Here is a 27,996-nt window from a genome sequence, read left to right as displayed (position 1 = left end):
TGGTGCATTAATGATGACTAGCTCAGTTTGTGTCTGAGGATATCCCTGCTTTTATCAATGTGATTGTACCTGTTCAGATTCCAACCTTATGAAGCTCACGTTTTACTGTCAGTACAGTACTACTCCACAGGCTCTTTTTGTGCCCAGAATGCCTTGTTGCTTTCACACATGAGGACACACATTGAGGGGGGGGATTTTAATATATTCAGCAGACATCTAGGATGTGCACTGGCTTTTGAAGTACAAGCACATCACGTTAAAGCCCTGGGGACTGTGAATAACGGCGACCACAGACCTCCTGTCAGAGCTGTGAGCACACACCGTCTGTGCTGCAGGTGAAACACTGACAGTGTCCCAGAGTTAGCTTTTCTGTCTGATGGCTCCGTCTGCCTCGAAAACACACACACACACACACACACACACACACACACACACACACACACACACACAGCCATGTGAATCTGCAGGGCCTTAAAGCCACGCAACAAAGCCAGTCATCACTCAGACACTGTGTGTGTGTGTGTGTGTGTGTGTGTGTGTGTGTGTGTGTGTGTGTGTGTGTGTGTGTGTGTGTGTGTGTGTGTGTGTGTGTGTGTGTGTGTGTGTGTGTGTGTGTGTGTGTGTGTGTGTGTGTGTGTGTGTGTGTGTGTGTGTGTGTGTGTGTGTGTGTGTGTCCTCCTGGGACCTATTGCATGTAATCAGAGGTGCATTAAGTGATGTGTGTCTCTAATGATGCAGTGTGTGGCATATAATACCCCACCCCTGACACTCAGGGGGGGAAACCCCTCCTGCAGGGCAGAGCTGGCTGTATTGGTGAAAACGACCTCATTATTTCAGTTGTCTGATTGTCAGCAGAAATACTGAGGGAGGGGGGAAGAAATGATCTTTTTTCTTCGCAAAAAGGTAATGTTTCCACTATTCGTGTCATCATTATTTTCTGGTTAAATGTTCTGTGGAACAATTGTGATGAGAAATGAAAAGAATATGAGTTTATCCAACAGTCCAAACCTAAAAATGTGATTAAACAATAAACTATTGTTTAAATTATTACAAGGGAAAGCGACATTAGCTCACATTTGAAAGCTAAAAGAAGGGTTGCAGCACACCATATATATTTTATTATTATTATTTGGTCATATTTACACTTCAGTACATTCACAAATCTCAGGCATTACATCGAAAGGTGTATCTCTTTTTCTTTTGGTTCCAAATGAACAAAAACAATCCAAGACATAGATCCTCTTATTCCAGTGAAGTCATCAGCCTCAGACCTCGTGGAATATGCCATCTGTATTTGAAACTCAATGTGACCCGCTCAATGAGGCCATTTTCTTCATAATGACTGGTTTGTGATTGTCAGCTCCTGTGTGAAGCAATTCGGACAGATGTATTCTTAAACGGTGTAATCAGCGTCAGAAGAGTTTGAAATGGAAATGGTTTGAGGAGACCGTTAGGGATAAAGGCAGAGAGAGAGGGGCCGGTGGAGACGCGGCACGCTCGCTCCATTGATCTGAACTGTTGCTCGGCAGCTGCTTTGCAATTCAATTTGGGAGGCAGCTTTGAGGGGCCGTCCACAGGGGCTCAATCGGCCCCTATACTCTCAACACACTCTCATTCACTTTCTGTGTTGTAGTTGATTGGCAGCTGCTTTCTCCGACCTTGTGTAACCCATGGCAACCAGACACCTTGATGAGGGAAGGAGTAAAGGGCTGCTTGGAGCTTTGATCACGGGACGAAAGGATGGGAGGTAGAGAAGGATTCCACCAATTGGGAGACAAAACAAGCCCTTTTGGTCTGACTTGGGTTTAAGTTTAAAGTGTGTGTGTGTTTTTTTTGGTTGTGTAGCGAGGTGTGACTCCCCAGTAGATGGTAGTCGTATAGCGATGTTGTGTCTCCAGCCAAAAAGTAGTCCTGAACGCTCATGGCAATCGGTTCAATTATTAATGGCTGCATGTCTCATGTTATTGATAGAAAGCCTCTCTGGTGTAGCTTAGTAACGTGCTGTGTGAGTTAATTCAGATTGTCATGAATATTTTGTAGGAGAGACAAAGTTAAATTAGTTTGAATTGAATGAATCAGGGAAGTGAGGGAGTGAAATCATAGTGGGAAGTGAGGGTAATGAGTGTTTGTAATTAATATGAATCTGGCTGAAAAAGTCAAATCAATACAGATCCACATAATACTGCGTGGTTTGGGATCAACACGGAATCACTAATGCGATTGTTTGCTGTATAGTAAGAGGTCGCCCATTCAGAAAGAGACACAAGTGGTGTGTCCCACCACCCTGTAGTACTGCTGTTTGAAGATGACTTGTCTCAGAGGCAGGTTCAGTTATAGAGTAAGAAGGGTGTCCAGCCAAATAAAGCTTTACGGCTGTTAGGAGGCACATGTTGCAACTGGCGGTCTTCCAAGTGTTCATGCTGTCTCGACTGATGCTTCTAATGCACTCGTTTCAAGATCAAATCCACTCAAAGTCAAATACGCCCGAGTCATTTCCTTTATACAGCAGAACACGGTTTTTAACACAAGCAGGAGGACATTGTTTACTTGTTAGAACATGTTTTCTGTGATGGATTCATCCCATCTGGAGCTCTAGTGAGTGTTTGTGGCAGCAGGGGGGTGTATTTGGGATTGAAAATGAACTAAAGTGTGTGTTCATAGTAAATAAGGAGCAGGTCACCCAGGGCAACAGTGAGGCTTACATTAATGTGTCATTTCTGGAGCTCCTTGGCACAAAGAAAGAATATATGTCAGGCTTTGATACACACAATACGTGTTAGCGGATACATTTAAGTTATTTTACTTTATTATTGAACCACTTTTACTCCCTGTACACACAGTACACTGCACTACCAGGACTAAGCTGAAATAATATCAGCAATATCAAATGCAGTTTGATCGATCGAGGGCTCCTAGCAGTGTCAATAATCACATTAATCATGGTGTGTTTTGAGCAGCAGAATATGCAGACCAATACATAATAAGCCAAACAGCGCTACTTATGGATTGTGTGTGTGTGTGTGTGTGTGTGTGTGTGCCCTATGAAGTGAAAATTGTGTTCAGACTGTAAGTGAGCTGGTAGGGAGAGAACTGCAGAGATAGCAGGCTTAATAAATGTCTTGGACTTATATAATACAGGACATTTGCCTGTGTGTATGAGAAGACACAACACACACACATGTCCATAGTGTGCGTGCAAGTCTATTTTAGGAATTACCCAGCCGCATAAAATCATTTGTCACCACAATAACCTTGAAATCCGAGCCCCTGCTCTGTGTGTGTGTGTATGGACCAAAGACTATACGAAATATTGACACACTGTATATAAGAACCACCAGCGTACAGATGACGTGAATAGGTGTATTAGCTATAAAGGCCTAAAACATTTACTGTACGACGCTTGTTTTCTTTACTGCAAAGTGTAGCGTGTTGGCGCTTCCTGTGCACACATAGCACACTATCCATGTGTCGGTGGGCATATTATTGCACCATGTTACACCATATTTCTTTGCAAAGTTAGGGACCATCTCGCTCAGCCCTTTGGATTGAAATGTGGCTTTTAAGGTCCTGTACCCACAATTCCAACATTGCTAAGATTAGAGTGTAATTTCTCTGTGCTGTGTTTAAAAATCTTTTTCAGAATTGTCTTATAAACACTTTGGGTAAAGATGACTAACAAAGTGTGTAAAGACCAGTGTTTTTTCCTAGGGAACACTGTGTAGAGAGAGCTGATTAAGGCCTCTAATCTGCGGCCATCACAAGAGCAGAGATTCTCTCACAGGGATTATCCCGCTGTCTGCATGCTCACAATACACCCCCCAACAACACATAGATTAGTTCATCTGTATTCTGCCAAATCTAGACATTTACAGTAGACAATGTAAGCCTGTTTTCACTAAATATGGTGTCGGTGTCCTAAAGGGAAAGGCTTCCAATTTGACACAGAGGTACGTGAGGTTGCTTCAGCCATTAATAGTGACCGCGTCAGAGCGGTTGTGTAATGTCTTTGGCTCTGGAAGAGCTTTGTCAAGTATGAGAAAATAATCCTGGTGATGTCACAATGATGTCAGCAGGCTTATCTCCGCATTATGACCCTGAACATAATATACTGTGTAGTTGCATTATTGGAAATGTTGGATTCATTGTTAGACGCCCTTTTTTTGTGCTGTTTTTCCAGAAAAAATGGGCCGCTTTAAATATTGTAAAGTAGTTTCATAGAACATCCAATGAAATGTTCAGCCGTTTCAATTTATGTTTCCAAAATGAAATCTATATCATTTCAAGTCTTTGTAATTGAACAATATTTGATTGCATAGCATAGGTTTATTATGACTGTGAAGCTGTTGGGTTAGATAAACTAGGCCAACTACATATGGCCATCTTCTCATTCATACAGTTGCATTTACAATACATATACATCATCCATTTCTGGTCTTTATTTATTGCAAACTATCGGGAATTTGACTGAGATCTAAATACGACCCCAGTGGTTTGCTGCGCCTATAAATGTGTCTCGCTGCTTGGTTTAACTCCAGACCAGAATAAGAGTTTTCCTTCCACTAACCCCAAGTTAGAACTTCCTCATAGCTGCTTAACGTTGTCATTGCAGCTCTGAAATTGCACTATTTTATGTCTAATATTTATGAAAAAGGAAGAGAACCCTAGGCTGATGATAACCTACAATTGATATGTAACATACTCATTGTGTTAATGTGTGTTGTGTCCGAAATGCCATCCTATGCTCTGTTGTGTCATCATTAATGTGTCATGTTCAGGCTCTACTCATTGTCATGCATTTCTTAATTCGCTTTTCTGTCTGCATTTGTTTTGACATTGCGCTCTTTTTTTTTTTTTTTTTTTTGCTCCATGTCTTCCTGCATGTGGCTCGTCCATAGCTTTGTACCAATGGCTAGAAGCAGACCGCCAGGGCAGGGATCCAGACACTGCAGCCACAGGTAACTCCATCAACTGTTCCACATCTTCATAACAGAGCCTTACACCTCACACCGTCTGCATGCCCGTCTGCTGTTCCTCACTCAGCTGCTCCATCGTAAGATATGTGACCTCATATGACATCAGCCTTGTCCCAGCATAGACTCAAATCTCCTCCGACGCACACTCATCATTTCCTGCACACTTTTAACCTCAGATGGCACCATGTCCAGGCTTGCCTGTGTCCACTCTCACTAAACAGCCCCAACTTCTAAGGCATTGGTTACTAATGCTGAATAGTAATATGCACACTTCTTGACCACTGCTAGTAATTAGGATGTTAGTGTTTAATCACATTTTAAAATATATACATCTATGTCCACTTGAATGTATCCTCTCTGGATACTGAGCCACCCCCAATTACTATAACTGTAGATTTCAAAAGTACTAAAATATATCCAAAGAAGCAGCGGCTAATAAGTAACGCCTTCTTACTGTACGGTACATTTAAAAAGAAAAGTGTGAGAACTGTCTGGAGAAGGACTCAAATCCCCAGTGTTGGATGTTAGGCCTGAAGGTAAACCAGGTAATAAAGCCAGTCGATCTCCGTGCTAAAGACGCTAACGTTGCTAAGTAGTTTCTTTGTAGCCGTCCCAACACAACCAGCAGCACCATTATTACATATGAAAAGGGTTTAATACGTGGCCAATAATAAATGCCCGGTGATTCAATTATGTCAGTACCGGAACAAGATAGCGATATAAGGTTGTTTCAATCTATAGAAACAACTATAAAGAGCAAGAAATGTGACATGTGGAAATCATAAGGATGATGGTGCCTAACGTACAACCTTTTTATCTTGACTTATTATTTCTTATTTTTCTTAAAGTCTTATTCTTGTAGTACTCGAAGTAAAACAAATACCAAGGCTCTGAGAGAAATTGTTTTAATCTCCTATTTATTTCCCTCTCAGATAAATCACTGCAGTTTATATTTGAGCAAGGCTGACATCTGCTCTATGGTCTCTAGCTCACTCTGCCTCCACCACTTCAACCCAGACTACACCCTTCAATACAGATCGTCCTCTCAGCCTCTTTCTCATTTCCTGTCTTCATGGCACAGTATTTGGGTCAACTGTTCCTGAGCTTGTTATCCAAATCAGTCCCTCTTGTCTTGGTTGTAACTAACTTTAATTGTCCAGCAGCGGCTCAGTCAGTAGGGGCTTAGACTGGGAATCGTAGGGTTGCCGGTTCAAGTCCCCGAACAGACTTGAAATATGGAAAGTGGACTGCTACTTGGAGAGGTCCCAGTTCACCTCCTAGGCCCTGCTGTGGTGCCCTTGAGCAAGGCACCGGACACCTCCAATCCCCCCCTCCCCATTGCTCCCCGGGCGCTGCACAATAGCTGCCCGCTACTCCTAGTACTAGGATGGGTTAAATGCAGAGGACCAATTTCACTGTGTGTGCTCTGCTGTGTGCATCATGTGACTAACAAAGAGGGTTTCATCCTCCGATTCTATCTGTCTTCTCCTCTCTCCTCATTTGAACCTTGCTGGAAGGAGTCAGCCTGGTTTTGCTGCCTCCAGGTTATTGTTAGTATATGCCCCTTGTTTGCAGACTGGAGTATGGGGAGTTATTAAAAGTGGAGAATGTAGAGCTTGAACAAAGAAAGCCTCTTCTTTTCTCTTTCCTATTTATTTTCGTGTCCCCTCTCAATCCTTTTCCTGTCACCTTCTGTTTGTCATGGTTAAGACGTTCAGGGTCCTTAAGTTATACAAAGACCTCCTGAGACAAACAACACAGTAGTAAAATACAGATTTATTTTAGAATGAATTTTGTACATGCATGAACAAACTCAGATCCTATCAGGTGTTGTAAATGTCATCTTGAGTATAGGAGAGTATAGGTGTAGATGAGGGAATCACTTCATGGCAGAGAGTCCACCCGTGCCTCCGAAGCATTATTTGTCTTGTGGTGTTCTCGGAGCCTTCTTAAATGTCATCCGGCCTTTTTCATTATTCGTCTGGCATTGCTTCTCACCCTTTCACCCTCTCTCTCTCTTCTTCCTCACACATGAAGGCCTCAAGGGTACACACGGAAAAGTTTAAGGAAAAAAACGTTGATTTGTTCTTATTTTTCTTTCATATTTGTTCTTCAAAGCAGCTGGGGAAATAAAATATGAATATATTAATCAAGAAGGGAGTAAATCTTACTAGAATGTCATCATTTTTCTTAGAAACATGCAATATTAGGAATAATGTATAAAAACGTAATCCTGTGTCCAATACACTGTAGGTCAGAGAATTTACTGTAATGATAGTGAGTCATTGAGCCGTATCCTCGCACAAAACCTATATTGATCTGGTGACGGGCGCTGCGATGATCAATAAATAAACGTTCCAAACAATCTATTAAGCGCTCCTCCTTTATCTTGCACTCGTCTTCAGCAACCTTCTGACCTCATTTTAATCAGAAAAAAAGCCCAAACTACCTGCAGTCCATACACTGGAGGTGCGACTCAGAGCCCATTCACTTATCTAAAATCAATGTAGGTTTGTCTGCACCTTGTATCGGGACGGAGAGCTGGTCACTGAAAGGAAATGAAATGGCGCGTGGATTATCGGTGAGATTTATTATCCCACAGAGAGTCATTACAGCGCTGCAGATTTGACCCCAGTATCGGAGCCCCGTCAGCACTTCATCAGCAAAAAAGTTTCATTTTTTGACTCTGTTGCAGTTGCCCTGAGCAAGAGGCTTTATGATCTTTATAATTGTCCCACTGGGGAGGTATAAATTGTTTAATTGAATTGACTCGGACTGCCTTTTGCCTAGCTTATTAATGATCTATAGTTGATGCTCAGAGAGACTAGCGAAAAAGCCGCACTGCATTCACATTATAAGCGCTCTGCTCTTTGCTCACCGAGAGGTTTAAAACCATTAGTTAAGTTTCTTTTCTATGCTTACATCCCCTGCTAGCTTGCACCGCTTAGCACCGCTGTCATTTCATTGGTTGCATGTTAAAACGTCAGCGATATTTAGGTCAAAGTTGAAATAATTCCAATTTTGAACACAGAGCTCTGCGTCAATTTCAAACGCTGTGAGGGAGCCGTTTGGCCGCTTGTCATGTGAATGCAGGTTTGTGCTTGTAATTCAGAAATGAGAGAAATTGATAAACTTCAAAATTATATTTCAGAGTGATTCCTAGCCTAAGTAAGTCATTTATAATCTTAGCGCATCTAAACGTGCAATGTATCACATGTATCTCTCTCTATAAATGCATAGAGCCTAAACAAAGGAGATTGATGATTTAAAAAACATAATATGCTCGTCAAAGATGTACATTTGGTAAATTCTTATTCTGGGACACCTCCATAAAGTTACATTTTCCCTAAAATAAGTACCAAATGAGAAATGACAGTGCGTTAAAATGAAAGGTATAAGTGATTGAAAAGGAAATCCAATTCAAAAACTTTAAATTAACCATTTTTCCCTATTTTTCCAGAACTAGTGATGTCCTTACAGCCGCGATACAGCAACACTGCATAAACCTCAATTCCCTCACCAGTTGTGCGTTTGGGCTTCCCCCTCTGTTTTCATTTTCCTTTATAAAGCATTTTGCTGATGCTGCGGTTTAGGACGACTTTAAAATATGCCCAGCAGCAGCGCATTACGTTTCCATTCTCCCTCTAAAGGACCAAAAGTGCGACGGTGGTGCATAAACGGAAAGCATTGGAGGATATTAGGAATGTGAAAGAGACATTTATACTGGAATAAATGGATAAAGTGACATAGATATGAGATCATATAAGCAGTTCTGGTGGACAGCTGTTGTGTCCGGAACAGCTGTGTTGGCTCTCCTGCATTAGACACAGTTTGTCTCTCTGTACTGTGGCAACTGTCCGTCTCTGTATACTATGCAGTGTATTTATATCTGGTAATTAAGATTAGGAAGCTCCGATATACACGACTAGGCAATACAGAACCAAATATGAAAAGTATTTAACACTTACTGCTTATTGTTTCCTCGTTCCACTTTATTCTTATCCTCACACAATTGAAGGACTTTACACACCAGTGCTTACATTTTAAATGAGCACCAACATTTAGAATGGGAAAGCTCAGAAAAGTTAAGTTTATGCGCCGTGTTATATTGGCATTATGAAAGATAACTGTTGGAAAAACGATTTGATTTAAGGAAAAAACAGGCCTTATCTCTTTAATCAAGCAACCCCATTGATGACGTGACATGGAATTCTTAACATGGAAATCTGTCCCATCTCTACCATCTATATTATCATGACACTTTTGGAAAACTCGTCGTCATTTGAAGCCATGACATGCTTTATTGTTGTCGGCATTTAAATGACATATTCAAACATTAATGCCCTGATTATAAAGTATAGTTCTCTGATTTGGTTGACACAAGTGAGAAAAAGGTCTGTTTGTGTGACTGAAACCTCAGGCTTATTAGAGGTTGATGGGGGGGATTGTAGAGCAGTCCAGCTGCTGACGGAGAGGAATCTCAGGCATGCAGTCAGACGGGGCTGTCAGTGACATATACCGAACATGAGCTCATCCTCCCAGTGTTGCCTTTTCTGACCCCACCAGAAACATTCAATTATGTATAGCAACATGACATACATGTACATTAGTAACAACATCCATAGAAACTGGGTTAACATTTGGAAAGTTTGACGAATGGATATTTAAACTTGCTATGACTATAATAAAGATTCTTCAAGTTGGAGGTGGCTAATCTAGATATACCAACTTTCTGTGTTTCTGCCGCATCATTGCCTTTGTCTCTGTCTTCTCTTGTCCAGGTGAAAACTTGGAGCAGAGTCCTCTGAAGAGAACGTTCAAGTCCAAAGTGTTGGCACGCTACCCGGAGAACCTGGAGTGGAACCCCTTCGACCAGGATGCTGTCAACATGGTAGGTGGATCAAACCATTTTTGTGGGGGGAAACAAATGACATTGCAGCTTGTATATTTGAACTCGGTGGATGTGAGGTTTGGACCGGTGTTTAAATTTCATTAATTAATACGGAATTTAGTTTTGATTAGGTACATGGTTTTTTAAAAAAATGTATGAAGCAAAACTGATTCATCTACTGTATGAAGCTTATTAATGACAGTGGAAATAAACCATAATTGAAAATGAGGCAGTGTGGTTTCAAAGGGCCTCTAATAAAACCTAATTTTCAAGCATTTCTCACAAATCCAGACCTTTAGAAGTCCTTGAATTCATTTTTTCTAAAGTGTGACTGTTGATGGCGCCCTGCTGCAGGTGCTAAACTGTCGGTACAGTGGGTGACCTTGTCAAGGAAACACAAAAGCGGGGGCTTTGTGTTTCTCTCTCTCTCTTGTGGTCACTGCATATTTTTCCACCTGCCTTGGCGTCAGTATCCCTGAATAATTCAGCCGGGGTTCTCGCCTTTCATCGGCATGGATGCGGGCCCATTATGCAGCACTGCGGGGCTGAAACCCAACACCGAGATGATTGCGAGCTGTTGAGGACGACGGCTGAGAGACATTCTGCATCATTCTCTCTTTCCATGCCTTGTGACCATCACAACCCTCATTTTCCCTTCTTAGCATTCCTCCATACCTCCATCATCCACTCATCCTATCATCCTCTCCTCTGTAGATCCCATCTCCTCCTCCTCTTCTGCGAGGTGCGGGAAGAGGAGGATGGGAGGAAAAGCTGCTGTGATGATTGCTTTCAAAACCCAACACCCACAGCCGCACACACAGACTCAAATGTTCTTGGGGTTGAATTTTAAGTGATTTTTTGAAGGCCTTCCATCCACACATGTTTTTCTGCCTCTGTAGTCGATTCCAACAAGTCCTCTGATTAGATTAAACAGGTGCAAACGGCGTATGTGTGTGTCGATGTCTTTGTGCATAACGCCAGTTCAGCCTTCTGTGCCACTCTAATTAGGTCATGTCTCTACCTGAAGAATAATTAATGGAGACTGATTGTAATCACTGCTGGCTGCTTCATTAACATCTCTGCTAAAAGAAGAAATCTTGGGGGTTGAAGATTTCTGAGACTTTAGGAACCCTACCTACCATCACCACAAACACACACTCCCCCGTCTCCCCCCTGCAGCACAGGGATGGATCAGGCATCAAATCACAATCACTTCACAGGATCATCTTCTTTTGCTTTTCCCCGTCTTGTTGGGCCAAATGTCCTCCTGGAGAGCTCCCGTTAACCTCTACGGTTCACCTTTATCAAATATGTATCTGTAGGTAAACAATCCATCAAATTCACCTTCTTCTGCTCCCATGGTGCTTTTCCTTTTTCATGCAAGCAACGGAACGGTCATTTTGTGACTCCTGCGTCATGGAGGTCAGATTTAAATGTGTCCCTTCTGAAGCGTGGTTGTTTATTCTCACTAATGTTGCTAAGCGATCCTGAACGCGCCCGGCTCAGGCAGTGAGTCGATACTTTATAACAAAGCTAAATTCCGTCACCCCCGTTGTTAGAGGCTTGGAGCTTGTCTCTCACCGCTCTGTTAACCTCCCTCGGCTCTGCGGGGCTCTGAAGGGAACCGTATGAAATGTTATTGTTTTCCAGGAACCAAACTAGAAAATGTGGTTGCGGTAAAGACTAATGTTAGACACAGACTTTGAATGGGGGCGAGATGATCTGTCAGTACAGATCAGCGAGACACATGACTCATGCATAATCCAATCACATCACCCGGCCTGTGTGTGTGTGTGTGTGTGTGTGTGTGTGTGTGTGTGTGTGTGTGTGTGTGTGTGTGTGTGTGTGTGTGTGTGTGTGTGTGTGTGTGTGTGTGTGTGTGTGTGTGTCTGTAAAGACAAAATGTTCATAAACGAGAACAAAGCTGGGTGAAATGTTTCATATGTTTATGTTGAAATGGTGCATATTAATATAAATGCACAAGTTGTTTGTGAATGCTCATAAATATGTATGTGTTGGCAGAGCAGTAAGCATGAACACATTTGAATTTGTGGCTGCTGTTTCTGTTTAGCGCTCAGCAGCCAGATAAACAAAATGATGCTAAGAATTCAGATGTATTGCAGGACTTTGTTTTTCATATCAAAAATCTACGTGGATTTTGAGTGTTTTTGTTAAAGCATAACACATATTATCATTTGCACTTACAAATATTGGTTTAGAAGTTATAATTAGGGCTGTATGATTAAGAAAAAAACAACTGCTATTGACTGAGATAGATTTGCAACTTGATTTAAGGTGGACTTTTTTCTTTTTTATTCAGTCAGTAAATAATTGATGATCATATTGTGATTTTCTTTCTGAAAAGGATTTTTACCAAACAAGTAATTGTGGAAGTGGTATTTATTTCTGCCCCCCCCCCCCTCTCCCTGCAGCTGTGTATGCCTAAAGGCCTGTCGTTCAGGACGCAGGCGGACCAGCGGACTCCACAGTTCCACTCCTTCATCATCACCAGGGAGGACGGTTCTCGGACCTACGGCTTCGTCCACACCTTCTACGAGGAGGTGACCAGCCCGCAGATCTGCTCCGCCATGCAGACCCTCTACCAGATGCACAATGCAGAGAGCACCTCTGCCAACACCCCCTCTTCCTCCTCCTCCTCCTCCTCCAGCATGGACTCCCTGGCCAGCAGTTTAGACGAGGCCGACTCCCCCACCTCCTCCTCGACCCGCAGGGCGGGCAGCTACGACTCTTCACGGGACACCCTCTACGTCTCCAAGGCCTTGTGTCTGATCACGCCCATGCCCTTCATGCACGCCTGCCGCAGCTTCCTGTCGCAGATGCACAGGGCCGTCACGGCAACCACCGCCCCCCCGCTGCCGCTGGAGAGCTACGTCCACAACATCCTGTACGAGGTGCCGCTGCCCGCCCCGGGACGCTCGCTCAAGTTCCACGGCGTGTACGAGCCCATCGTGTGCCAGAGGCCGGGGCTCGGGGAGCTGCAGCTGGCCGACTTCCCCCTCGCCGAGGCCTTCAGTCTGCTGGGAGTGGAGAACCTGGTCCAGGTTTTCACCTGCACCCTGCTGGAGATGCAGATCCTGCTGTACTCACACGGTAAGGACGCTTAAAGTCAGGTTCATAGGAAATCAGACTTTCTCTCAGCATTGTCAAACGTTTCTATACACACATGGAGAAATAGCAATGCCGAAAAAACACTGAATATGAACTCTTGATTTTTGGATTATTTGCTCTTAAGGGGACAATATTATGCTTTTGGGGGTTGTCCCATTTTCTGTAGTGTGTTTGTGCATGTAAATGTTCTGCAAAAAATCCCAAAGCTCCCTCCAGAGGGAGTTTCTGGAATCTGGAGGCAGGCTGACACAGGAAAAACTCCTCAAGATTGTTTTGTTAAACGAGATTGCTTGGAGACCAAGTAAAATGTCTCAAACTATCCTAAAATACACATGAGGCTATCTGAGGTGCACTGCGATCAGATTTTCCTCCTTCTAGGTTTCCCTTCATCCATTATTCAGCGCTGCAGCAATGCACTGCTGTAGGGTCTCACACTAGGAGCAGCTACTCTGAGCTGCTCTCTGACCTGAGATTACCTTTTGCTCTACATTCCTCCGACCTACTCTTTCTCAGTTTCACTCACCCAGTCGGCGGCGTGGCACACTCTGTACTGTAACACTTTGATTGTTATCTTCTGTGCCGGATGAGTCATGTATCTCCTTTGTTCTGCATGATAAACATTAGAGGAATGTTCCTGTGGTGCAGAGCAAGTGAAATGACTGCTGCCGGAAAAGGCAAAATTCAACCCATTTTAAAAAATCATTGTCAATGGGACGCTGATGCTCTTATGCAGGTATTGGTTTGACACCTTCCTAACCTGAGTATTACAATCTTGTTTTAATTGCAGAGTAGACTGTCTGCATCCGAGAGGACTTCCAACTCTAAGCTCTCAAACCATTTTTCTGTCTCCTCTAGAGCCCTGGGCTTTTGTGTCTCTACATACAGCTCGTAAGGACACAATGGGTTTAGGATTAGAAATTGAAGTCTAATTTGCCGACTGTTTAGCTCTGCACTGTACTGCAACTAAATGTGCATCGTGACAAAGGGGCATCTTTATGTTATTTGGTAGAGATGTGTGATTCCAATTGGCTTTCATTGTTAGTCAGGCAAAAAAATCATTGCCTCTCTCACGTCAGTTGCGTACAGAGCTGGAGTTGTGATGTTGTTAGCCTGTCTGTACTTTTCTTACTGTAGAGAAAAATCTGTTGAAGCGATGAACACATAACAGGTGAAACAGCTCATGAATTAGGACTGCGCATCTGCTTAATTCAGAGACGTGTGAGGCGAAGAAGTGTTAGAAATGTAAAGTCTCAATTGGCCAAGAAAACATCCACGCCTGCTGCTCCTCTCATTCCATCATCGTTTGATGGAAATTGGGTCTCAGTGTTTTATTCATCACTGTCAGTGTCAAAGGCAGTCGCCCCTGGAGGGAATTGATTAAAACCAGACTGAATTCATGCCTATTTGGTTCAACTGTTTGCCATTTTTTTACCGGGAATCCCCATTACTCCGACTGTGCGACACGTCTTTCCTAATGAGCCCTTGTTCCTCCGTACTGAGGTGCAACAAACCTGCACAGAGCGTCGTTAGGATGGAGGCAGGTGATGGAAGGGTTCACTTCAGGGGAGAGAGAGGGAGGAAGTTCCCTGCATAATGAGATGCTGCTCCACCATATGTTCCCACGCTCCTCATAATCAGTCAACAAACAATTACACCATGAGAGATGGAGGCATCATCAGCCCCCCACCCCACCCTACACTTATTAGCCCTGACAGCTAGGGATGGGAAGTGACAGGCGAGTGTCTCCGCCAATCATGGGGCTCAGTGGGGGGTAGTGGGGGGGGCATGCAGGAATCTCTTTATATGGTAATCAGTGTAGAGCGGAGAGATAGGAATCAGATTTATGGCCAACCGGGAATTTCCTTTTGGTGTATGATGGTGCTTAGATAACCCCAGTGTGAGAAATGGGGGTGTAAATATGAGATAAGAGCATTGTAAACATTCGTTATGAAAAATGGGATGATAGGAAATAGAAATGTACCAAAAGGGAAATGCATCAAGAATATGACACATTAATGGAAAGTTTAATATGTGAAGCACAACTGGATTTATTGCATTTGTAGTCAAATCTGCACGTTTTTACTCGAATCCTTACATTTAAATACATATTTTATTTGATAGTTTTTATTCTAAAATGGAGCAAATGTCACAAAACATCATTGCCCCTCTGGATAAATGAAGTATTCTGATTTTAATGTAATCGTGGAAGACCTTTGACGGTTCTAAAGTGGTATTTTTGTACAGAAATGTGCACAATGATTTACATATATTTGTAGTTGGATGTTTATAAAAGCATATAAAGGGCTTCCCCCATTACATTCAATATTAGAGGTGGTGCTCAGCAGGATTAAGAGATCCCTTAAATGTAAAACCAATATTCTTCGTCACTTTTTAATGTCCCATGAAAAATTTCCACAATTTAGTCTTCCGTTAGTGTGGTTTTCCAGGTCAGTTAACCCGTGCTTGACGCCGGTTTTCTCTCAGTATAAGTCCTTTCTTTGATTGGTCATATGATAAGATGCTTCTCTAGACCTCTTTTCATTTCAATCCCTTTCATCCTCATGAAAAACATTAATGTTCAGTCTCTTTTCTTAAAGCACAGCATTGTCAGAGTGCAGCGAAACTAATTTTTACCACCTCTCTATTTGAATAATGTCAGCTGTTTACCACACACAGCTCGCCTCCTCAATGTGATACTGTGCTGTGTGTGTTGATCAGGCCCTGATGCACTTTCACAATGACTCGACATGTCCTATCCTGTTTTCTATCAGCCTCTGTCGGGACTTTCTGCAGCACTATGCTTTCCCATATCAGATTTTTTTTCCTTTTGAGATGATTACATGCTTGCTCACCGTTCACAGATCTTGTACTTGTTACATTTCAAAGGGAGTTTCTTTAGTAGCAAATGTTATCAAATAGGAATCTCTGAAAGAAACACCCGTAGATATTTCAAACGAGAACATGATTTAGTTTAACTAGCAAGAGGAGAACATCAAATCAGTCACTGTTCAATTCTGTCCTTATCATCTCATGGTTATTCCACTCGAGGTCTCGCTGTGTGCGCTTTGATGTCTCTCAGTATGAGGCGAGGTACAATTTATGAGGTGTGAAAGGATTCCACAGAGGAGAAGCTCTTTTAGAGGTCTGGTTATAACAACGATGTGGTAATGCAGCCGGCTGAGGATAAACTTATCCTGGTGTGAGCTTTTGAGGGAACAGGTAGGATTTGATGTAACATGAAAAAGAAACAGCAGTGAGTCAGACCCTATGCCGCATTTCCCACAGAGAGGTGTGTGTTTGAACCTGTTCAGACTTGGAGAAAGTAAATACAGACTTACAGCACACAGCAGGAGCAGGACTGGCATGTCTTCCTTCTATTTCTGCTGTTGAATTGAATCATTGTGGTATGCTGCACTGCAGAGCTTAATGCATTTTCAATGAAAGTGCACAGATTCACATGTATGTGGACACTGACCGAGCCAGACCAATCGAAAGGGAAAGGAGGTGGAGGGGGGGGGTAACTATAATATAACTCTATCTTGGTTTATTATTATTTTATCTTTCCTCGAGGTCGTGCAGGCTTTCCACTCTGGCCTGGACAATAACATCTGATGAATCTGCTGTTGAATTCAATACTGAAGCCATCCTGCGACCACTGGCCTTAATCTGTTCTAGGGAACAGAGGCAACACACACACACACACACACACACACACACACACACACACACACACACACACACACACACACACACACACAGGAAAATGTGATTGAAAAGAATATAACAATGTAATTCCTTTCGTTTTTAACCCTAACTCACTCTCCGATTCAATTTAAATCACTTGAGGAAATCCTCTCATGCACATCAATACTCTTAATGTATAAATATGTATATATGTGTGTGTGTGTGTGTGTGTGTGTGTGTGTGTGTGTGTGTGTGTGTGTGTGTGTGTGTTTCATAAACCTTTTCCCCCCACTCCTGCTTCTCTTTCTGAGAGTCTATACCGTGCAACAAAGGGTTTATTGAAAGCACATAACACGCTTACTTCCATATGCAATTTCACATATGCGTGTAGCCATCTGATTAAAAGTCATAGCTTCTTTTTATGCCGTTCTGGTATAACTACAAAACACATTTCTGAAATCCCATCATTTATTAATTCCCTCTTCATATCACATTGCTTTCTTCCTTCTCTCAGACTACCAGCGGTTGATGACGGTGGCAGAGGGCATCACCACCCTGCTGTTTCCCTTCCAGTGGCAGCATGTCTATGTTCCCATCCTGCCGGCCTCTCTCCTCCACTTCCTGGACGCTCCGGTTCCCTACCTGATGGGCCTGCAGTCCAAAGAGGGCACAGACCGCTCCACACTGGAGCTTCCTCAGGAGGTACAGACAACCTATGGATTGTAACCATACCTCCAGGCCTTGTATAACAACTGCAAATGTGGAAAGCATTGGACTACAATAGTACTTTTGGTTAAATTCATGTGATGTGTTGTAGGCTACCGTTTTGAAGTCGTAAATCTGGCTTTTTGGCTTTGCTGTCTTCATTTTTTGGAACCAGAATTGTAAAATATAGCTTGGGTAGGTGGGCATATGTACCGCTGGCAATTTCAGCTAGCTTTAAACATATTCAAAATGTATTTAAAGTGTAAAAAATAAGTAGCTATGTCAGTAGTGTCTTCCTGAACTTTGTTCTGAGAGCGATACAGCAACCTGTCGATTACAAGGTAGCCACCTCCTAAAGCATACCCTGTGTCCTCTATTTATCTCTAAATGGACCCATAATATACAAAATGAACACCATGCCAGAATAAAGAAGACTTGAAACTAGTTATTGATACCATAAAGTCATCAGGAAATGATTTACTAAAGTTACTAAATCATGTGAGGTCTCTGGGTATTTTGTTAGACCTCAAACAAGCACTTCAAGTGTGCATGCACCAGCTGCAGCAGTTTGCAATCTGTGCTCATTATTGCTGACAATACAAGGCCAACACACACACACACACACACACACACACACACGCACACACACACGCACACGCACACACAGAGGCAGACTACCAGGTTCCAGTTCAGACAGGAAATGGCAAAAAAACACCTCTCTGTTCAACAGCCTCCACGAACACACACAATAGGACCGGGATTTACCTTTTGTTTGTCTAAAGTTGAAACTCAAGGCTAAGTGAGTCTGAGGTGGATTTCAGTCTTGTCATTCTTCTTGTCTTTTTATCCCAGCCCAAACATTTGTCCGACAGAGAGGAGTTGAATGGGCTCTGGGTTTAAACCAGTATTTAGCCTGATTCAGGGTTACAGAAAATGTGAGTGTGTGTTAAAGCGAGATAAGGCCCCAACAAAGCGTAACATCCAGGCTTCCGGCTTTGCTGACATCCCCTGACTCCCGGCGCTCGTTAATCCGGCACATTCCGTATGGATGCTAATTATGCCATCCAGCGCAGGATGCTGCAGTCTGTGTCCCCCCCCCCCCCCCCGCCTCCTGAATAGGGGGTCCCCTTCTTCCTTACACTGGTGTATCTCTCTGTGTTTGAAGTGGCTATGACCCAGAAATGGGCTGGTGATGAAAGAATGGCTTCGAGCAAAGCAGTGAGGACACGATGAGAGAGACTGTGGATATAATTGGTGAATTAATGTCAGACAAGGTTTGCCTTTCTGAACCCGGTTCAATCCAGGCTTTTTAAAATTAAATTATACCATTTTCATTGCAGAAAAGATTATGTGGCACAGTTATCTCCATCATATGTTCTCCTTTATCTCTCCCTGTGAATATTCAAGTATTTCTAGTGGGCTTTAGATTTAAACTAGGACAACATTACCCGGGATAAAAAGGTTTGTGAGTTAAAAAGGTTTTTTTTAATTATTGAACAAAAGAGTCGGAGTCCAACCAAACCCAGGTTTAAGAACTTTAATGTATATAGTGACATTTTTCAAGAGGACTGAAGATTTAAGGGGCCCTATTATGCTTTTTGGGGTTTCCCTTTCCTGTAGTGTGTTAATATATAGGTTTTCTGTGCATGTAAAGGGTCTGCAAAGGCTGAAATCCCAAAGTTACCTCCAGACACCTCTTCCACACACCCTGCCTGAAACGCCTCCATTGAACTCCTTTGTTAACTTCAGCAACAAAGTGACATCACTATGTATTTCAATGCTCTGAAAATATAGCCAGGAATGGGGTCCGTCATCCACAGGACATTCTGTGAGTTTTCTGGCGTGCGTATCAAAGCGCGCTCCCATTTTTCTGTGGTTTTGAGTGGATTAGAGTATTATCAGGTCTTACTTTAATCCCATATGATGGTGTGATGCTAACTCCATTATCAGATTTAGCTTGATCTCCGACAATGTGCTATTATCAATCACACACTGACCTACATTCTCTGTTCTCGACATCTCCCAGCCCCCATCATACCTCCTTAACCAATCTGTCCTCAATATGCCTCCTGATAATACCTGTCCCATGTCTCTGGGCTCACCCTACGACGTTGATAGCACACAAAGGACACGTTAAATATCCATCTTCAGCTTCTGTCTTTGAAAGTAAAGATTTGATTTATTATTTGGAACCCAAAAGGTCTGTATTATATTGTATATTTTTTCTTTTTCCAGGCCAACCTGTGTTTTGTGGACATTGACAACCACTACATTGAACTTCCAGAGGACTTTCCCAATTTCCCCAACAAGACTGAGTTCATCCAGGAGCTAAGCGAGGTACTGCTAAGCCATGGCATTTCCGCTAACACGGGGGCCCCTCCGCGGACTCGCACCAGTCCCGGCAGCGCTCCCGGCAGTGCTCCTGGCAGCACCCCCTCCACTCCTGGAAGAGAGCGCAAGACGGTCGCTCTCCGGCAGCTGGAGGACGACGGGCGTAACGGTAACCTCGCAGGGGAGGAGCTGGCTGTGCTGGAGCTGCTGCAGGGAAACGCCACCCTGGAGAGACTGCAGGCGCTGACCAAACGCACCGGGGTGACGGTAGCACGAGTGGACGCCCTGAGGGCCGGGGTCAAAGCTCAGGTGACTGAGGGACAAGGGGGACGGACAGCAGCCGAAGAGGAGGAGCTAAGGAACGCCAAGCTGAACGTCCAGCTGAGGGAGGTGTTCGCCAGCCGCTTCACCACCATGTTTGCCGACTACGAAGCCTTCGTCATCCAGAGCGCCCCGGACCTGGAGTCGTGGCTCACTAACAGGGAGCAGATGCACAACTTCGACAAGGTGAGAAAATCAAGCACAAATCCTCAGAGTGCAAAAAAATGAATATGTGAAAATCGACCGTACATGTATTTCTGTGTCTTCTACAGGCCTCGTTCCTGTCCGACCAGCCGGAGCCCTACCTGCCCTTCCTCTCCCACTTCATCGAGACGCAGATGTTTGCGACCTTCATCGACAACAAGATCATGTCCCAGTGGGAGGACAAGGAGCCGCTGCTGCGTGTCTTTGACGCTCGCATCGACAAGGCCCGCCTCTACAACGTCCGCGCTCCCAGCCTGCGCTCCTCCAGCTACCAGAGGTGCACCATCCTCAAGGAGTCTGGTAAGCTCTGCAGAAAGAGGTCCATCATGGTGGGTTAGGTACATTTCATTCGATTCACGTTTGAGAGTGGAGGCTTGAATATGCAGCAGACAAGGAGCCAATTGATCGGCATGTTGTCCGTCCTTGGAACCATACTGATCGTCCATAAACAGACAGGATGTACTGTGTCGTGCCGTTTTCAAAACACACAAACACCCTGCATCCATTTCTCTGCTCCTCCCCCATTTTTCCTTTCCATCCTGTCTCCCACTTGTTGTCTGGAAGCCTCTGTGCCCTCCCCATTGACCAGAAAACCACACTTCTCATGTCTCTACATCCCAGCACAGCAAACACTCCATCATTCAGAGTCTCTCCCACATAAGCACGAGCACACACTCTCTGCCACGATTTACCGCAGGAATGTTTGGTCAGGCTTTTGTCCCCCGTCAATTTATTAATTAGTGCTGCTCGGCTTTCCCTTCATTAAGCCTTTAAATTGGTGCTGAGTGTGCAGTGTGAGGCGGGAGGTCAGACCTGGGACTGACTCAGAAAACTGGAAAACAGCCGGACTGCAGGTTTACTTGTGTGTTTAAAAACTACAAACCAAAGATTGTTCACAGATTTTACTGTAGCTAAATACGACAAAGCAGGCAGTAGTATAGTTTTATACCGTACCTCCGATCAAAATGATTGAATAATGAGTATTTCCTGCATTCCTTTGGTGCGTACTCTTGCGTGTCGTCTGCCTGCGCTCCACACTTTCACACTAATGAGCCGAGCAATTTAATGGTGAGCTTATTTGAGGGCGATGGTACATGCGTGTACCCAATTACCCAGACAATAAGAAAACATTCCCTCCGCCTACATTCCCCTGTGGCCACTCGCTTCGACGCCCTCGCCTCTTTGCTCACTCCAGAACTGTCTAAGGAAACGCACGTCAAGTTCAATCCTCAAGAAGGGCAACAAGACCCAGACAGATAACAACAGGTAGTTTGTGGACATGCGTCTGGTAATGTAGTGTCTAGGTGTGAGGGGAAGATAAGAAGGTGAAGGACAAAGTGGGAAGAGAGGGTGTTGTCAGGTCTTGTTCTCCAATATTTACTTGGCTGATTATTGAGCTTCATTCCCACAATGCGTCTGAAATTTGAATATACATAAATATTTTTCTACAAAAGAATAAGGTGTTCTCTTTACAAGGAAAACAATACATTTTTTTGAACATGAAAAAAAATATTCAACAAAAACACCCTCCACCCCGTCTCCTTTCTTAACCCTGAAGAGTAACAGAGAGTGAAATGGGGCTGACCAGAATTTTGACTTGCATCAAGTAAAATCTATTATTTCATCTCATTTATTTATGAGAAAGTGGTTGTTTTTCTATCAGGTTGGTTCTGCCATTTGGTGATGCTTGGAGTATAAACAGCATGTCAATAAACATGTTTCATTGACTGTTGTCTGAATGGTTTCTGTCTCCTCTAAAGCTCAGACCATTGAGCAGCGGCTGATGAAGATCGACCACACCGCCATCCACCCCCACCTGCTGGACATGAAGATCGGTCAGGGCAAATACGAGCAGGGATTCTTCCCCAAACTGCAGGCTGACGTGCTCAACACGGGGCCGGCCAATAACAAGTGAGTCTAAACGTGAACCCAGCAGATGAAGACGACACTTTAAAGCTCTTCACAGGCTGGGTTGATTTAACAATGTCATTAATGTGTGATGCTTAGTTAATTGTCTAGAAACCTAATTTCCCTTGCTGTATTACAAAAAGCACTAAAAGATACATTACTGGGGCTAAATTCAGAGGTGGAACGAAGATAAATACTTTGCTGTTTGCTTTAAACGAGCCTAATGACTCCAGTACAACTTAAATCCATTTTTTTTTAATTAAATGTATTTAATTGTTCTACCTATTATCTGTTTATCCTTCCATCAGTCTGCAGGAAAACAGCTACCCTAAAAAGGAATATAGGGAGAAAAGAAAAGCATCTTTTAAAAAGAAATAGGCCTTTAATGGACGATGGTAAATAACAGCCTCCATCGGACTCCTTTTTCTACTTCAGTAACATAGTGGCATCAATATGTAACACTCATACTTCTATTGGCTAGCGCATCTCTAAGCGTTTGAACAATCACAATAGAGCCCGACAAGCGGACCAATCTGACCTTTTTGGCGACTTCCTCGTGATTGTGGCTCAGTGGAAGACCGTTTATGTAAATGCTTTAAAGTGTTTGTAGGTCTCATTTCTTACACCTTGTTTGACCTGCAGGTGGTCTCATAGGACGGCGACAGCTCAGCGAAGGAAAGAGCGTCACCACAGACATCAAACAGAGCACCTGGGCCTGGACAACGACCTGAAAGAGGTAGAGACCCCCCCCCTCCCCAGAACCCTCCCAAAACCTGTCCTCTGAATGCCCTCCTGCACAAGCATGTCTTTTACTTTCTCTGTTCGTCTCCTGGCGGCATTCTTTTGTTTCCGTTCCGCAACTGATTTCCTGTTTCCAGCTTTCTTTTTCATCCTTTTTGAAGACGTCATGTGCATGCTGCCTTCTGTTGTCCATTCTTCTCTTTTTGTTCCTTTTCCTCTCCTGTCTGCTCGTGTGTGCTGTGCCTGTCGGTCGGGGGTTTTCGGTCCTCCTCCTCCTCCTCCTCAGCAGGTGGAGGGCTGTCTGGTCCTGCAGAACTCCATGGCGTTTTGGGAGTGGGACAAAGCGTCCCCTCCGCCTATCAAACCGCCTAAAAAATCTGCCTCTGCGTCCTGCCTGGTATGTGGAGGAGCTACCTGTGTTGTGGACTTTCTGTTTCAGACCCCTCCACCCCATACCTGACCCTCTAACTGCAGCCTCAGCTATGGGATGCTCTGTGTGCATCAGCAGTGTAATCCCGCTCTGATGTGGTGTAAAGAGCGTTCTGTAATTGCACTTGCACTGGATTACATGCATGCATTGTTTCCCTGTAATTCCTCAAAGCTGAGGGATGCAATCTAACGCCGGACTCCACCACTACCAAACAAAATGGGGGTTAATGGGATTTTAGGAATATAGAAAGAACACTTAAAGAATTTGAAGTTGAATCCACTCCTTTTAAACAGTATTTTATCAGACAAACAATGCTGTTCCTTGAATGTTCCTCTGGCTTGACAGCAGTTTAGTCTCTCCTCCTGCTGTCTGTCATCACCTATCCAGTGTTTTATTGCGGCCACATTTCTCATGTAGTTGTTTCAATTACACACCTTTGAATAACACATGCTTCATGGTGATAATTCACTGCACAACTCTTAATACAGAGGCTCTCACTTCCCTCCTGTGTAACTTCCATTCATATTAACTCACATATATCTTTTGAAGTGTTGCATATTCATGATTTCTCACGTTGAAAAAATGTAACTCGTTGTCTAAAAGCTGACACTTCTATCTGTGTGAGATGGATCACGCTTTTTTCACACGTGGTGTTAAAGAGGAGCAGGTGAAATGGCTCAACCTGCGTTAAAAAACACTCCAGTATTTCACTAAATTCTATATCATTCTTGTCTGTTTATGTTGAATTTTCTCACTAAGTGGTTCTGTTCGACCTCCAGAAATACATGCAGGAGGCCCGCAGCTTGGGGAAGAACCTTCGACAGCCCAAACTGTCCGATCTGTCGCCCGCCGTCATCGCCCAGACCAACTGGAAGTTTGTGGAGGGGCTGCTCAAGGAGTGCCGCATGAAGGTAAAAACCCACCGCGTTCAGAGAGAGCTGGGATTCATTAATGCCGTCATTCACTGACCTCTGACACCTTTCCTCTGTCACACACACCCTGTGTGGTTTTCACACACACAGCTCTGGGGGGAGTGTTCTCTCATGAAAGATGCAGGGCGACACAAAGATGGTTTCTCATGTTGCATCAACATTAGATGTCATACAGTTATTTCCTTTAAGCTTTTGGAAGATCAGACTAAACATTTTTATGAGATGCCCCTGTTAAAGGTGATATGGCGGGATCAGACACTGACAAAAAACATCCTCTCTGTATCTGACACCAGTGAACCTTGGAATTACAATTGGTAAATAGCATCATGTCATATAAATTTGACGGGTATAAGAAGTACATTATTAATAGGCTTTACTGTTTGTTTTCTTAAACCTTTATCATTTACATTGCCTATTCAAATCCTGCTTTGCATACTGCATAACTTCATATTGCATTTTTCCCTTTTCTATTTTATTTAGTTTTATCTATTTTCTGATTGTTCAGGTGTATAATCTTTTTTTTCAAATAAGTAACTTTAAACCAGAACAAAAATGTTTTCTATATTTTTGAAAATCTTTAGTTAAGCTGCCATCAATTATTAAAATAAAAACGTTTCAAATAATGGTCTGTGGGTCTACAACAACACTTTTCCTTTAAACCACTTCATGTTGTCATGCATTTTGACACTGCTTTTGTGCGTGTGGTGTGTTCAGACCAAGCGGATGCTCGTGGAGAAGATGGGCCGGGAGGCGGTGGAGCTGGGCCACGGTGAGGCCACCATCACGGGGCTGGAGGAGAACACTCTGATCGCCAGCCTGTGTGACCTGCTGGAGAGGATCTGGAGCCACGGGCTGCAGGTCAAACAGGTCAGCTCACTCACTCACTCACAAGTCTTGTCAGATTTATAATAAAGCAAGCAGACACCCACTGCTTTAATCAGGTTGTGTGTCATGTTGGGTATTGAGGCTGTGATGTTATCGCCTGATATAAATCCTCTGTGTGGGATTATAATCTTCATCAGTGAATCTGTTAGCTGTTGGAGTGTGTCATGATTTTGTGGTTCTCTGCCGTCTCAGGGGAAGTCGGCCCTGTGGTCCCACATGCTGCACTACCAGGCTCGAGAGGAGAAGCTGGAGCAGCAGCAGCAGGCAGAGTCACCAGGTAGGACACACACACACACACACACACACACACACACACACACACACACACTGCATGTCCCGCATTGTTTAGCACCTCTGCCAGGCATAAACCTATTGGGAGATCATGCATGTGGTCGGATGTTTGTTTACATGTGTTTTGGCAGAGGCCACAAGTGCATAGCAAACAGCGTAGCTAAAACAAGCCTTACCTATTCTTGCAAGCCACATTTTGCCCTTTGTCCTGGATTAAAACTGTTTAGCATTTTAAAGTTTGATCTATTTTTGAACCGAAGCATCCTCAGATTAACTCCTTACACTAATGTTAGGCACAAGACGACAGCTAAGACGTTTTTGTTGTCTATAGATGCCATCTTGACTAATATGGAGCCTGTAAGTGAGATTCAATCTCAGATGGCAGAGTGTGCAGTCTACTGTTTGCACCTTTCTATGTTCTGGTGTAACAAAGGCACCATATCCTGTATTTCTTCTTCTACAGTGTCACATATTCCTGAAAGGAGGAAGTCTGACTGTTCCATGGCGTTGCCGTCTCTACGTGTGTCTCTCATACAGGATATGAGGTACATGCTGCTATCCTATAGTGATCATTTGAGGATAAGGCCATGTACAATCAGCTGTTAATTAACTGCATACAGTAGTCCCTTCAATCAGCATCCATCTGTACGTTGTTCATTGCATAATTGCAAAATGTTAAAAAAGACAACCTGCTCTACGGGGAAATTCTGAATGCACTTTATTTTATAGACCAAGCAATTATTAGATTATATTAGCTGTACTTCATCTATCTCTCTTCTGTCCCTCCATGGTCGGCCCCCTCAGGCATATCCAGAGCATGTCTGAGATAAAGACAGATGTGGGCCGAGCGAGAGCCTGGATCCGTCTCTCCCTGGAGAAGAAGCTGCTCTCCCAACACCTCAAACAGCTGCTGTCCCGACAAGCCTTAACCAAGTGAGCACACACATGATCAAACACACTGACACGATCAACACACACACACACACACACACACACACACACACACACACGCTTTGTGATGCTGCTAATCGAAAACCCATGTTCCGAGATGCAGCTGTACTTAAATCCCTAGTTTTTTTTCCATCTCATTGGATAGTGGCTGCTCTATACGGGACCAAAAGGAAATGTTATAGCAATTATTTATGAGTTGCTGTCGTCCAGTTAAATAATCCTCCTTTATTTATTTTTTACTGGAGAACATCAGTGGTTTTTCAGTCCTGAACTGCCTGTAGTGTCTTTCCTTCTACTTTGTACTTCAACAGGAAAACACACACACATGGGAAGAATTTCTAATAATAAAGACAGATTTAAGCGGCAGATGATGATACTTTACGGTGATATTATTGAACCTGACCTGCCGTTGTGTGTGTACAGGAAGCTGTACAAGCGTTACGCTTTCCTGCGCTGTGAGGAGGAGAAGGAGCAGTTTCTCTTCCACCTGCTGTCTCTCAACACCGTCGACTACTTCTGCTTCACCAGCGTCTTCACCACCATCAGTGAGTCCTCCCTCACTGACTCCCGTCGCCATTGAAATAAACACCGATCGCACCTTTTGAAATTTCAAGCGTCATATCTCCGCCTTACGTAGTCCCAGAAACCCCTCTTCCCGTCATTCCTCTCTGAGTTATTTTGCTAATGTCAGCTGCTACATGGATGGATATGGATCCATGGCAGGCTGAGCTATTAGCATGAATAAACCATGAGGATGTATGAACACTTTAACCAAAGATTCAAAGCACAATGTGTTATTCAACTCACAGAACAGCTAAGCCCTCAGATAGATGAACATGTCTGCAGGTGCTGATTTAATATCTCCTTTATCTGATCCATTGTTCTGTTTTCCTCCTGGCCTGAATCTGGATTTCATAATTAAATTGACCTAGTTAGATAATGAGTGGGATCAGCATGTTGGTTTATTCCTCTCCTTCGTGGCTGACAGTGTTTTGGCTCCGCAGTGATCCCGTATCGAGTTGTCATCATCCCCATCAAGAAGCTCAGCAACGCCATGACGACCTCCAACCCCTGGGTGTGTGTGTCCGGAGAGCTGGGCGACTCGGGCATCATGCAGATCCCCAAGAACGTCCTGGAGATGGCCTTCGATGTGAGTAATGTGACCCTGGCGTCTGCAGCCGAGTACAGTCAGTCCTCTGAGCACAGTTTGGTTTACGTTGGGTTTTTGTGCCGTGTGTGTGAACTTCAGTTACACTCTGTGTGCCTCCTCTGTCACTGGGACACCTTCACACTCTGCATGCTAGCAGCTCTAACATTAAAGGCATTACAGATTTTACTTGTGTAAGTGTATTAAAGGGTCAATTTTGGTTTAGTATAAGGTGGATCTTCTGTTGAATATGTACACGCATACTTACATACTGGAACGTATGTACACGCACACTGTGGGTACAAGCCGTCACATAACTGCGTACAGATCTGTTCTACTTTCTATAGATTATTCTCAATATTAGATACAACATTCAGTACAATCTATACAAAGTCCTTCACATCCAACGTTTTTTCCCCTCACAGTAGCATATAAACCCTATAGCAATTAAAGTTATACTATTCAACATTCAC

General features: G+C 43.6%; 1 protein-coding gene across 2 annotated transcripts in view; it reads left to right on the top strand.

Moving 5' to 3' along the window:
* Positions 1-27,996, top strand: part of LOC134879103 (DENN domain-containing protein 5B-like) — a 52,614-nt gene that overhangs the window by 18,155 nt on the left and 6,463 nt on the right. The window contains exons 2-16 of one of the 2 annotated variants that reach the window (XM_063905424.1): positions 4,896-4,955; positions 9,755-9,864; positions 12,297-12,975; positions 17,192-17,379; positions 19,618-20,220; positions 20,307-20,538; positions 21,999-22,149; positions 22,789-22,882; positions 24,097-24,228; positions 24,964-25,116; positions 25,327-25,411; positions 25,889-25,970; positions 26,230-26,358; positions 26,800-26,921; positions 27,381-27,526. In XM_063905424.1, coding sequence (XP_063761494.1) covers positions 4,896-4,955; positions 9,755-9,864; positions 12,297-12,975; positions 17,192-17,379; positions 19,618-20,220; positions 20,307-20,538; positions 21,999-22,149; positions 22,789-22,882; positions 24,097-24,228; positions 24,964-25,116; positions 25,327-25,411; positions 25,889-25,970; positions 26,230-26,358; positions 26,800-26,921; positions 27,381-27,526 — 2,966 coding nt within the window. The remainder of the gene's footprint in view (positions 1-4,895; positions 4,956-9,754; positions 9,865-12,296; positions 12,976-17,191; positions 17,380-19,617; positions 20,221-20,306; positions 20,539-21,998; positions 22,150-22,788; positions 22,883-24,096; positions 24,229-24,963; positions 25,117-25,326; positions 25,412-25,888; positions 25,971-26,229; positions 26,359-26,799; positions 26,922-27,380; positions 27,527-27,996) is intronic. The other variant, XM_063905425.1, reaches the window with a different exon arrangement.

Source organism: Eleginops maclovinus, chromosome 17, assembly GCF_036324505.1.
Source record: "Eleginops maclovinus isolate JMC-PN-2008 ecotype Puerto Natales chromosome 17, JC_Emac_rtc_rv5, whole genome shotgun sequence".
NCBI lineage: Eukaryota > Metazoa > Chordata > Actinopteri > Perciformes > Eleginopidae > Eleginops > Eleginops maclovinus.
This window is presented reverse-complemented; position numbering and strand designations above follow the sequence as displayed.